This window comes from Phocoena sinus, chromosome 1 (genome assembly GCF_008692025.1).
Source record: "Phocoena sinus isolate mPhoSin1 chromosome 1, mPhoSin1.pri, whole genome shotgun sequence".
Lineage (NCBI taxonomy): Eukaryota > Metazoa > Chordata > Mammalia > Artiodactyla > Phocoenidae > Phocoena > Phocoena sinus.
Window position 1 is genome coordinate 162,611,359 of NC_045763.1, and position 13,915 is coordinate 162,625,273.

Here is a 13,915-nt window from a genome sequence, read left to right on the forward strand (position 1 = left end):
AAGTATAGAATTATTATATAGAACAATTTTCTTGAATAGCCTGACTCTTAAGAATGTAATGCGCTGTTTGTTTTGAAAATAAGATTAAATAAATTATTTAGTTTGTTTTTTTATCAGTAATTTAATGTTTTATTTTCTTTTTATTTTCTTTTATTTAGTTTGAATCATAGTCTAATAATGTTTGATTTGTTTCTTTTCTTTTTGTTTGAAAAGAAAAACTACTTGGCTTGGGATAGAGTCTTTATAAATAAAAACGTTTATAACGTAATCCATTAAAATATTCAGTGTTACCTTTTACAATTAATGTTATTTTGAGGAAAAGTCTCGTCATTTGTGTGTATGTGTATAGCATTTTTTATTCCTTAGTTGTATGTTGTTAATTATCCTTGGAATACAGAATTACACCTTTTAACTTCCAAAGGTAGATAAGATACTTTTATATGAAAAGTTAAAAATATGAAAAGAGCCAAGGCTTATCATTTTCACACATAGGACACTTCTGTTTTAAAGAAATTCTTTCTTTTAAATAGTGGAAGTAAAAACAGAGCTAATATGTCATATATGGGCAGGTGTGTGTAGGGGGAGATGGGGGGAAGAACAGGGGGTCAGGGAGTGGGAGAGAGGGGCTGCGGGGCGGGGAGAGAGAGAGAGAGAGATATCCATCGATACACCAGCAGAGGGAGTCAGAGGCTAAATACTAGTACGCTACTTCTAAAGTATTGATGTTTTTATTGATGCTTAGATGTTTGATTGCAGTGCTTAATTTTAACTTCAAAATCTACGTGTAAAAGCCTAGTTAAAACACTGCTTTCATATTTTAAGCTATCTAGCAGATAAAAATAAAAGTCCTTTTATGTACTTGTCTTTTGTAATATGTAAAGTTTTATGAAACTCAGATTTCCTCTTGTTAAGCTGTGAGATATGTTTTTGTCTTTTTCTATTACTGTTTTCTTTCTTATAACAAAATAAACATCATAATTTTTTTGCAAGTTTTATAATTCATAGTTTACAATGAATTTTCTTAGTGAGGAAACTTTTTCTTTCCTGGGGTTAGGGATTTTGAGGAATCTAAAAGACTGATCCACTTCTTAGAGAGGACTCAGTTTTGAAAAGAATGAAAAGGAAACAGCGTGATTTTCTATCAAAAACAAGCAAGAAGGGTCTTCCCTGGTGGCGCAGTGGTTAAGAGTCCGCCTGTCAATGCAGGGGACACGGGTTCGAGCCATGATCCGGGAAGATCCCACATGCCGCGGAGCAGCTAAGCCCGTGCACCACTACTACTGAGCCTGTGCTCTAGAGCCCGTGAGCCACAACTACTGAGCCCGTGAGCTACAACTACTGAAGCCTGAGCACCTAGAGCCTGTGCTCCACAACAAAGAGAAGCTACCACAATGGGAAGCCCACGCACCGCAACAATGAGTAGCCCCGCTCACCACAACTAGAGAACGCCAGTGCACAGCAACGAAGACCCAAGGCAACCAAAAATTAATTAATTAATTAATTTTTTAAAAAAGAAGAAACACAGAACTGAAAATGGGAGAGAGACTGTTGCCTTCATCCCATCTTTTACTGCTTCTAACTCTGAAGAATCACACAAATTTCCATAAAACCCCAACAACTAGGGACAGGGCACCAGTCCAGAGCTCTGGAGATACTAATGAGGGTCTGTGTGAATAAGTATGTAACATATCTCACCAGGTTCTCCCTCTGCCTGTATCAACTTAGGTCAAGTTTTTAGATTTTTTTTAATTATCAAAAATTTAATGCATATAAAATCAGACAGGGGACTTCCCTGGTGGCACAGTGGTTAAGAATCCACCTGTCAATGCAGGGTTCACGGGCTCGAGCCCTGGTCCGGGAAGATCCCACATGCCACAGAGCAGCTAAGCCCGTGCACCACAACTACTGACCCTGTGCTCTAGAGCCCGTGAGCCACATCTACCGAGTCCACGTGCCACAACTACTGAAGCCCGTGCACCTAGAGCCCGTGCTCCACAACTAGAGAAGCCACCTCAATGAGAAGCCTGTGCACCGCAACGAAGAGCAGCCCCCACTCGCCACAGCTAGAGAAAGCCTGTGTGTAACAGCAAAGACCCAACACAGAAATAAATAAAATTAATTAATTAATTAAAAAAGAAAAAAGCAGACAGTTGTATAATGCACCTCTAGGTACCCATTATCTAGCTATAACAGTTATCAACAACTCCTGGCCAGTTCCGTTTCAGCTATACTCCCACCCATATTCTCTGTTTTGAGAAATCAGACGTCATATCATTTATCTGTAAATATTTCATTATATATCTTTAAGTGGTAAGGGCCCTTTTTTTTTTTAAGAGACATAACTATATTATCATTATTACATCTAAAAAGTTAACAAAAAAGTCTTAATATCATCACATATCCAGTCAGCATTCCAGTTCTCCAGTTGTCTCTTAAATGTTGACTGTACTTTTTCCCCATTAACTTATTTGTTGAAGAAACTAGATTATTTGTCCATAGAGTCTCCCACAGTCTGGATTTTGCTGACTGAATCCTTGTGATAACATCCAACATATTCTTTTGTCTTTTATATTTCATGTAAATTGCTCATTGAATATAAAGGTTTGATTTGATTTGGGTTTTTTATTTGATTGGTGTACTTGTTTTTATGTGACTACTTACATGTGTGGTTTTGTGTTCTAATAGGATACCCATATTATTTTATCTCTTTTTTTATATAATGTTGGCTGGTACTAATTATCACTGCGTAGGTCAATTCATTCATTAGGATTGCAAAATGGTGCTATTCTTGTTCTTTGTTTAGTAGCTGAAATAGTTCTATAAGGAAAAACTTCCCCTAATCTATTATTTGGTTACCTAATGGCATATAGTTTGTATAGTATAGGCAGGATAAATGCTTGACTCTTTGTCTTTGTTTTCCAGTTTATGAGTATGGTCACTAGTATTCTCCAACAATGGTTAATTTTGTTTAAGTATCAGTCTGAACTCATGGATTTTAATGTATTTGTGCTTCAGTTAACTGTAGTTAGTATTATGATTGGTCCACACATTGTTCCATATTGGACCAGTGAAAGCTTATTCAGGTTGACTCCTTAATCGTTTTGATATATCCTGGTTACAGTGGATTTTAAAATATCTTCTTCTCAGCCAGTCTGACTTATAAAATAGTGTCTGTGCTATATTTATATTGAAACACTAAAATCTGCTAAAATATCTTGGTGAAAACTTAGAAATTTGACATCTACATGATATACTTAAGTGCCTGTGTTTATGCCAAAACATCTCTTCTTCATTGTCTATAGACCAGATTATCAAAAATTCTCATGATTAAAAAGGAGCATATCAAGAAATTAAGGGAAATGAACACAGAAGCAGAAAAACTGGTAAGGATATTTTTTTTCTTTGTCTCATTTTAAAATGGTGGGCAGCTTCTATATCTAAAGATTTTAAAATATTTTGTGGAAGAAAACCTTGAGATAAAAGTTAATTTTAAATCCTGATTTGCTCTCTCTATCTCTTGTTATACTGAACATACGCTAAGTAAATTAGCAATGCAATACAGTTCATTACCCCAGGCCTCCTTATGCCATTGAATAGGATTAATGGATATAAGGTTCTTTGACAGTTTGCGTGAGTGTAGAATTCTTAGCATTGGTGCCTCTGACTAAGGAAGTCATATTAGCAGAGGTTATTAAAAGTGATTGAGAATAAATAAATCAGGAAATACATAGGCTGGTATCTTCAGGTTATCTTGATGGAGCTTATATCCTATTTTATTAATCTAATGAGTACAAAAATATGAGTCAATTTTATTCATAGGAGAGAATTATCAGAGTTTCTTAAAATGTAGAAAATACTAAGGAAGTTTTTTAATTGTATTGAAAGTCATAACTTGCTTGTGGATTTATAGGATGGTGAACAGATTTTATCTCAAGTACCATCTCCAATTGATTGAAAATGGTTGCAAGGATATATGAAAGTAAGAGAGAGCTCAGTGATTGGGCTTGGGTGCCAAGGGCTGTAGCTAATTACCAATGTCTGTCATGAATGCAGGAATAGGGAGTTGTCGTAACATTAGTCATCTCTTGTATGGAATGGTGTGAGGGGTAGGTGTGGGTAAATAGCTGGACAAGTAGTTACCTAACTGAATGAGGAACAATCCTTTTAGGATTATGGAATTTTTTTAATCTGAACATGACTTTGAATTATCTAATTTGAACCCATCATTTTTATGGAATTGAAAACTGAAGACCAAAGATATCAAGGGATTTTGGACTAAGATTATGCTGCTATTTAGTAGTACAGGTACCAGAACAGGCTTCTTAGTTCCAGTTTAACTCATTTAGGCATGATATAAAATTAGTATTGTCAGATACACAGGCTATCAAAGATTGAAAAAAAATAGCCGTAACATATTGCCATTATATATCCTAAATGTAAAAATATTATGTGTTTGCTTCTTTCCTACTGGACTCTCATTCTTATCTTGGTTTCCATCAGTTCTACTTCTACCCTTTATTCTATGCCTTTTCAATGCTCCCCCACTACATTTCCTCTGATCATTTTATCATCTCTTCCACCTTGATGCATAATCAAATTATTTAACTTTCATATCACTAGCTAGGACTTTTCCCTGTATCTAGGTTTCACACCTTAAAGTACTGGACTTGCCTTAGCCTAGTTAGCGTTACGTACTTTTTTAAAAAGGCCTGTTCTGATGTTGGTTTGACTTCTTGGTATGTGGGATTTCTGTAGAAATCTAACGGGCTTGATAGGCTGTATAATTTATTTATGATTAGAAATAATTACCATTATAAAAATTGAAATGCTGTAAAACTATTTAGTTTAGTATATGGTATAAATATGTTTTTATGCTTAGCATATGGATTTCTTCTTCTATGCATATACTTTCATATGTTTTGTTTTTTGAAGTACAGTTGATTTACAGTTTTGTCTTAGTTTCAGGTATACAGCATATTAATTTAGTATTTTTGTCAGATTGTATTCCGTTATAGGTTATTACAAGATACTGGGCATAATTCCCAGTGCTATACAGTGTATTCTTGTTGCTTATCTACTTTTTATATGATAATTTGTATCTGTTAATCCCATGTCCCTAATTTATCCCTTCCTGCTTTCCTCTCCCCTTTGGTAACCACTAGTTTGTTTTCTATATCTGTGAGTCTGTTTCTGTTTTGCATACACATTCATTTGTATTGCATTTTAGATTCCACATATAAGTGATATTATACAGTATTTGTCTTCCTCTGTCTGACTTATTTCACTAAGCATAACATTCTCTAGGTCCATCCATGTTTCTGCAAATGGCTTTTTTTCATTGTTTTTTATGACCAACTCCATTTGTGGAGTATTTACATGCCCACCAATTTACATGCCCACCAACAGTGTATGAGGGTTCCCTTTTCTCCACATCCTCTCTAACATTTGTCTTTTGTAGACTTTTTGATGATAACCATTCTGACAGGTGTGATGTGATACCTCATTGTGGTTTTGATTTGCATTTCTCTAATAATTAGCGATGTTGAGCATCTTTTCATGTGCCTCTTAGCCATCTGCATGTCTTCTTTGGGAAAATGTCTATTCAGATCCTATGCCCACTTATGGATTGAATTGTTTGCTTGTTTTTTTTGATTCTGAGTTGTATGAGCTGTTCATATATTTTGGATATGAACCCCTTGTCAGCCGCATCATTTGCCAATATTGTCTTCCATTCCATAGTTCATCTTTTTCTTTTGTCAGTGGTTTCTTTTGCTATGCAAATCTTTAAGTTTAATTAGGCCCCATTTGTTGATTTTTGCTCTTGTTTCTTTCACCTTAGTAGGCTGATCTAAGAAAATATTGCTACAATTTCTGTCAAAGAGTGCTCTGCCTCTGTTCTCTTCTAGGAGTGTTATGGTTTGGGGGCTTACATTTAAACTGTTTTGAGGGTTTGTTTTGTTTTGTTTTGTTTTTGTGTATATGGTGTGAAAGGGAATGTTCTACTCTTACTGTTTTACATGTGGCTGTCCATTTTCCTAGCACCACTTGTTGAAGACACTATCTTTTCTCCATTGTATAGGCTTACCTCTTTTGTCGTAGATTAATTTATCACAGGTGCTTGGGTTTATTTCTGGACTGTATTCTGTTCCGTTGATCTATGTGTCTATTTTTGTGCCAATACCATGCAGTTCTGCTTACTATAGTTTAGTATAGTGTGACATCTGGGAGGGTTATACATCCAGCTTTGTTCCTTTTTCTCAGGATTGCTCTTGCAATTAAGGGTCTTTTGTGACTTCATATAAATTTTAGGATAATTTGTTCTAGTTCTGTGAAAAATGTCCTGGGTATTTTGATAGGGATTGCATTAAATCTGTAGATTGATTTGGCTAATATGTACATTTTAATAATGTTAATTCTTCCAACCCAGTAGCACGGAATATTTTTCCATTTCTTCGAATCATCTTCCTCAATGTTTTATAGTTTTCAGAGTATAGGTCTTTCACCTCCTTGGTGAAGTTTATTCCTAGAGTTTGTTTGTTTGTTTTTGGTGCAATTTTAAACAGGATCGTTTTTTACTTTCTCTTTCTGATATTTCATTATTAGTATATAGAACTGCAGCATATTTCTATATATTAGTCTTGTATCCTGCAGCCTTTCTGAATTCATCTATTAGTTCTAATAGTTTTTGGGCCTAGACTTTAGGGTTCTCTATAGAGTATCATGTCATCTGCAGATAATGACAGTTTTAGCTCTTCACTTGCAATTTGTGTACGTTTTATTTCTTTTTGTTTTTGATTGCTGTGTCTAGGACTTCCAGTACTATTTCCTGAATTTAGTGGGAAGGCTTTCAGCATTTCACTTTTGAGTATTATGTTGGCTGTGGGTTTGTCATGTATGTTGAGATTTGTTCCCTCTATACCCACTTTGATGAACATTTTTATCATGAATGGATGTTGAATTTCTCAAATGCATTTTCTGCGTCTGTTGAGATAATCATGTGATTTTCATCTTTTGTTTGTTTAAGTGGTATGTCACTGGCTAATTTGCGTATGTTGAACCATCCTTGTGACCCTGGGATAAATCCAACTTGATCATGATGTATGATCCATTTTATGCATCATTGGATTAGGTTTGCTTATGTTTTGTTGAGGATTTTTGCATCTCTATTAAACAAAGTTACTGGCCTGTAATTTTCCTTTTTTGTAGAGTCTTTGTGTGATTTTGGTATCAGGGTAATGGTGGAGCCTCATAAAATGAATTTGGGAGCGTTCCCCCCTCTTCAGATTTTTGGAATCGTTTGAGAAGGATAGGTATAAGTTCTTCTTTACATGTTTGGTTGTCTGGTCCTGGACTTTTGTTTGCTGGGAGTATTTTAATTGTAGATTCAATTTCACTCCTAGTGATCAGTCTTCAAATTATCTGTTTCTTCTTGACTCAGTCTTGGCAAGCTGTATCTTTCTAGAAATTTGTCTGTGTCATCTAGGTTATCCAGTTTGTTGGCATATAACTATTCATAGTATTCTCTGTCATTTTGTTTGTTTGTTTCTCTGTAGTACTGTGTTTATTTGGGTCCTCTCTCTTTTCTTATTGATGAGAGCTTGGCTAAAGTTTATCAATTTTATTTGTCTTTATAAATAACCAGGTCTTGGTTTCATTGATCTGCTCTGTTGATTTTTTGGTCTCTATTTTATTTATTCTCTCTGATCTTTTTTATTTCCTTCCTTCTGCTGACTTTGGACTTTGTTTTTCTTTTTCTAATTCTTTTAGGTGGTATGTTAGGTTGTTTATTTGAGATTTTTCTTATTCTTGAGGAAGGCCTATATCACTATGAACTTCTCTCTTAGAACTATTTTTGCTGCATCCCATAGATTTTGGAAAACTGTGTTTTCATCTTCATTTGTCCTGAGGTATTTTCTAATTTCCTTTTTGATTTCATCATTGACCCTTTTTTTTTTTTTTTTTTTTAGTAGCATATTGTTTAGTCTCAGTGTGTTTGTTCTTTCCTGGTTTTCTTTCTGTAGTTCATTTATAGTTTCATACAGTTGTGCTTGGGACAAATGCTTGATATAATTTCTATCCTCTTACATTTCTTGAGAATTGTTTTGTGACCTAGTATGTGATCTATCCTGGAGAACGTTCCATGTGCCCTTGAAAAGAATGTATATGTATTCTGCTATTTTTGGATGTTATTTCCTGTAGCTATCAATTAAGTCCAACTGGTCTAATGTGTCAATTAAGACTACTGTTTCCCTGTTGATTTTCTGTCTGGATTATCTGTCCATCGATGTAAATGGGGTGTTAAAGTCCCCTACTGTTATTATATTTTTGTCAATTTCTCCCTTTATGTCTGTTAATATTTGCGTTATATATTTAGGTGCGCCTATATTAGGTGCATGTATGTTCACAAATGTTATATCCTGTCTTGTTTTGATCCCTTTATCATTATATAATGCCCTTTGCTACCTTTTGTTATAACCTTTGAAAGTGTATTTGTCTGATATGAGTATTGCTACCCCTGCTTTCTTGTCATTTTTGTTTGCATGAAATATTTTTTTATACACTCACTTTCAGTCTGTATGTGTCTTTTACCCTGAAGTGAGTTTATTAGGCAGTTTATTGAAGGGTTTTGTTTTTTTAATCCAGTTAGCCACACTGTCTTTTGGAAAGTTTAGTCCATTGGCATTTAAAATAATTATTGATAAGTATGTACTCATTGCCATTTTAATCCTTGTTTTCCAATTGTTTTTGTAGTTCTTCTTCATTCATTTCTTCTTTTTATTTCTCCTGTACTGGTTTGATGATTTTCTTTTTTAGTATGCTTGAATTCCTTTCTTTTTGGTTTTTGTGTATCTACTGTAGGTTTTTGATTTGTAGTTACAATGGGGTTCATATATGTTGACCTATAATTATGTCTACTTGCTTTAAACTGATAAACATTTAAGTTCAAACACATTCTGAAAAGTTCTACAGTTTTCACTCCCCTCCTTCATATATATATATATAATATATATCATATATATAATATATAAATACATATTTTTTTTTTTTTTTCCCCCACACACACACTGCACGGGTTGTGGGATCTTAGTACCCTGACCAGGGATCAAACCTGGGGCCCTGGCAGTGAGAGCACCGAGTCCTAACCACTGGACCACCAGGGAATTCCCCTTCATATGTTGTTTTTTGATGTCATATTTTACATTCATGCTTATCCCTTTACTGTTTATTGTAGTTATAGTTGCTTTTATAATTTCTTTTTTTTAATCTAGGTACTGTCTTATTTAAGTGATCTTCAATCCTTACTATTTGCCTTTTCTATTGGGATTTCCCCTTTCCTATAGACTGTTAACTTCTTTTCCATTTAGAGAAGACCCTCCAACATTTCTTTTAGGCTAGGTTTAGTATTGGTGAATTCTTTTAGTTTTTGCTTGTCTGAGAAGTTCTTTATCTCTCCTTCTATTCTAAATTATAATCTTCCTGGGTAGAGTATCCTAGGTTGCAGGTTTTTCCCTGTTAGGACTTTGAATATATCATGCCACTCCCTTCTTGCCTGCAGAATTTCTGCAGAGAAATCAGTTGATAGGCTTTTAGACATTCCCTTATATATGACTCTGTTTTTCTCTTGCTGCCTTTAGAATTTTCTATTTATCTTTAACTTTTGCCATTTTAATTATGATATGTTTTGGTGTGGGTCTGTTTGGGTTCACCTTGTTTGGGACCCTATGTGCTTCCTGTACCTGGATATCTGTTTACTTCTTTAGATTTGGGAAATTTCCAGCCGTAATTTCTTTAAATACAGTTTCTCTCTATCTTCTCCTTCTGAAAACCCCATAATGTGAATGTTGGCACGTTTTATATTATCCCAAAGATCTCACATGTTGCTTTTGTTTTTTTTGTTGTTTGTTTGTTTGTTTTTTGGTTGGTTTATTTTCATTTGTCTTTGTGTCTGCTGTTCTGATTGGGTGATTTCCATTATTCTGTCTTCCAGATCACTTATGTGTTTTTCTGTCATTTAGTCTGCTATTCATTGCTTCTAGAGTGCTTTTATCTCAGGAATTGAATGACCTATTTTTGATTGGGTCTTATTTATAGTTTCTAGTTCCTTGTTAAAATGATCTGTGCTTATAGATCATTTCTCTTAATTCAGTTAGCATTTTTATTACCAAATTTTTTATTTTTTGGCCACACCACGCAAACTAAGATCCCATTCTTGCAGGATCTTAGTTCCCTTACCAGGGATCAAACCTGGGCCCCTGGCAGTGAGAACGCCAAGTCCTAACCACTGGACCGCCAGGGAATTCCCATATTACCAAATTGTTTAGCTCATTGTCTGATACACTGATTTTCTCTGTTTCATTATTTTTCTTTCAGGGGTTTTCTCTTACTTTTTCAATTGAGAGTAATTCCTTTGCCTTTTCATTTTACTTTCTCTATCTCTGTGAATTTGGGTGAAACAGTTATCTACTGTGGTCTTGAAGGGGTGTTTTTATGTGGGAGTGTCCCTTTGTAGACTGCATGTGCCCAGTGTCTTTGGTTTGAAGGCTGAATTTTATGTGGATGACAGCCACATCTTTCCTGAGGGTGTACTGGCCACTGTCACCTTGATAGGAAGTGTGACTGCTGTTGGAGGAGCTAAAGCCTGCGCAGAGTGCAAGGCAGAACTTCCTCCCTGCTCAGTGGCCATTGCCACCCTGACAGGTCAGAGTCTGTTTCCGAGTTGCTTTGAAAATTATTTTCTAACAAAAATGAAATTATATCATTATATATTAACTTATTTCAGTCTCTTAAAATTTCTGTATTATACCATAATTTAAATAATCTATTAATTGATATTTAAGTTATTTCCATGATTATACTAAAATACTGCTACAGTAAATGTTCTTGTCTGTATAGTTTTGTGCATTTGTTTGTGTCTATTTGTAAGATAAATTCATGGAGTCAGATCTACCCACCACCAGTCCCTCCCATCAGGAAGCTTGCACAAGCCTCTTAGATAGCCTCATCCACCAGAGGGCAGAGAGCAGAAGCAAGAACTACAGTCCTGCAGCCTGTGGAACAAAAACCACATTCACAGAAAGATAGACAAGATGAAAAGGCAGGGAGCTATGTACCAGATGAAGGAACAAGATAAAACCCCAGAAAAACAACTCAATGAAGTAGAGATAGGCAACCTTCCAGAAAAAGAATTCAGAATAATGACAGTGAAGAGGATCCAGGACCTCGGAAAAAGAATGGAGGCAAAGATAGAGAAGATGCAAGAAATGTTTAACGAAGACCTGGAAGAATTAAAGAAGAAACAAACAGAGATGAACAATACAATAACTGAAATGAAAACTACACTAGAAGGAATCAACAGCAGAATAACTGAGGCAGAAGAACGGATAAGTGACCTGGAAGACAGAATGGTGGAATTCACTGCTGCAGAACAGAATAAAGAAAAAAGAATGAAAAGAAATGAAGACAGCCTAAGAGACCTCTGGGACAACATTAAATGCACCAACATTTGCATTATAGGGGTCCCAGAAGGAGAAGAGAGAGAGAAAGGACCAGAGAAAATACTTGAAGAGATTATAGTCGAAAACTTCCCTAACAAGGGAAAGGAAATAGCCCCTGAAGTCCAGGAAGCACAGAGAGTCCCATACAGGATAAACCCAAGGAGAAACACACCGAGACACATAGTAATCAAATTGGCAAAAGTTAAAGACAAAGAAAAATTATGGAAAGCAGCAAGGGAAAAATGACAAATAACATACAAGGGAACACCCATAAGGTTAACAGCTGCTTTCTCAGCAGAAACTCTACAAGCCAGAAGGGAGTGGCATGTTATACTTAAAGTAATGAAAAGGAAGAACCTACAAGCAAGATTACTCTACCATGCAAGGATCTCATTCAGATTCGATGGAGAAATCTAAAGCTTTACAGACAAGCAAAAGCTAAGAGGATTCAGCACCAAACCAGGTCTACAACAAATGCTAAAGGAACTTCTCTAAGTGGGAAACACAAGAGAAGAAAAGGACCTACAAAAACAAACCCAAAACAATTAAGAAAATGGTCATAGGAACATACATATGTATAATTACCTTAAACATGAATGGATTAAATGCTTCAACCAAAAGATACAGGCTTGCTGAATGGATACAAAAACAAGACCCATATATATGCTGTGTACAAGAGACCCACTTCAGACCGAGGCACACATACAAACTGAAAGTGAGGGGATGGAAAAAGATATTCCATGCAAATGGAAATCAAAAGAAAGCTGGAGTAGCTATACTCATATCAGATAAAATAGACTTTAAAATAAAGAATTTTACAAGAGACAAGGAAGGACACTACATAATGATCAAGGGATCAATCCAAGAAGATATAACAATTATAAATATATATGCACACAACATAGGAGCACCTCAATACATAAGGCAACTGCTAACAGCTATAAAAGAGGAAATCGACAGTAACACAGTAATAGTGGGAGACTTTAACACCTCACTTAACACCAATGGACAGATCATCCAAAATGAAAATAAATAAGGAAACAGAAGCTTTAAATGACACAATAGACCAAATAGATTTAATTGATATTTATAGGACATTCCATCCAAAGACAGCAAATTACACTTTCTTCTCAAGTGCGCATGGAGCGTTCTCCAGGATAGATCACATCTTGGGTCACAAATCAAACCTCAGTAAATTTAAGAAAATTGAAATCATATCAAGCATCTTTTCCGACCACAACGCTATGAGATTAGAAATCAATTACAGGGGAAAAAACGTAAAAAACACAAACACATGGAGGATAAACAATATGTTACTAAATAACCAAGAGATCACTGAAGAAATCAAAGAGGAAATCAAAGAATACCTAGAGACAAATGACAATGAAAACACGATGATCCAAAGCCTATGGGATGCAGCAAAAGCAGTTCTAAGAGGGAAGTTTATAGCTATGCAAGCCTACCTCAAGAAACAAGAAAAATCTCAAATAAACAATCTAACCTTACACCTAAAAGAACTAGAGAAAGAAGACCAAACAAAACCCAAAGTTAGCAGAAGGAAAGAAATGATAAAGATCAGAGCAGAAATAAATGAAACAGAAACAAAGAAAACAATAGTAAAGATCAGTAAAACTAAAAGCTGGTTCTTTAAGAAGATGAACAAAATTGGTAAACCATTAGCCAGACTCATCAAGAAAAAGAGGGAGAGGACTCAAATCAATAAAATTAGAAATGAAAAAGGAGAAGTTACAACAGACACTGCAGAAATACAAAGCATCCTAAGATACTACTGCAAGGAACTCTATGCCAATAAAATGGCAACCTGGAAGAAATGGACAAATTTTTAGAAAGGTATAACCTTCCAAGACTGAACCAGGAAGAAACAGAAAATATGAACAGACCAATTACAAGTAATGAAATTGAAACTGTGATTAAAAATCTTCCAACAAACAAAAGTCCAGGACCAGATGGCTTCATAGGTGAATTCTATCAAACATTTAGAGAAGAGCTAACACCCATCCTTCTCAAACTCTTCCAAAAAATTGCAGAGGAAGGAACACTCCCAAACTCATTCTGTGAGGCCACCATCACCCTGATACCAAAACCAGACCAAGATACTACAAAAAAAGAAAATTACAGACCAATATCACTGATAAATATAGATGCAAAAATCCTCAACAAAATACTAGCAAACAGAATCAAACAACACATTAAAAGGTTGATACACCACGATCAAGTGGGATTTATCCCAGGGATGCAAGGATTCTTCAATATATGCAAATCAATCAATGTGCACCATATTAACAAATTGAAGAAGAAAAACCATATGATCATCTCAATAGATGCAGAAAAGGCTTTTGACAAAATTCAACACCCATTTATGCTAAAAACTCTCCAGAAAGTGGGCATAGAGGGCACCT

General features: G+C 35.2%; 1 protein-coding gene across 1 annotated transcript in view; it reads left to right on the forward strand.

Annotated features, from left to right (window-relative positions):
* Nucleotides 1-13,915, forward strand: part of LIN9 (lin-9 DREAM MuvB core complex component) — a 109,042-nt gene that overhangs the window by 69,433 nt on the left and 25,694 nt on the right. The window contains exon 11 of the mRNA XM_032612105.1: nt 3,303-3,383. Coding sequence (XP_032467996.1) covers nt 3,303-3,383 — 81 coding nt within the window. The remainder of the gene's footprint in view (nt 1-3,302; nt 3,384-13,915) is intronic.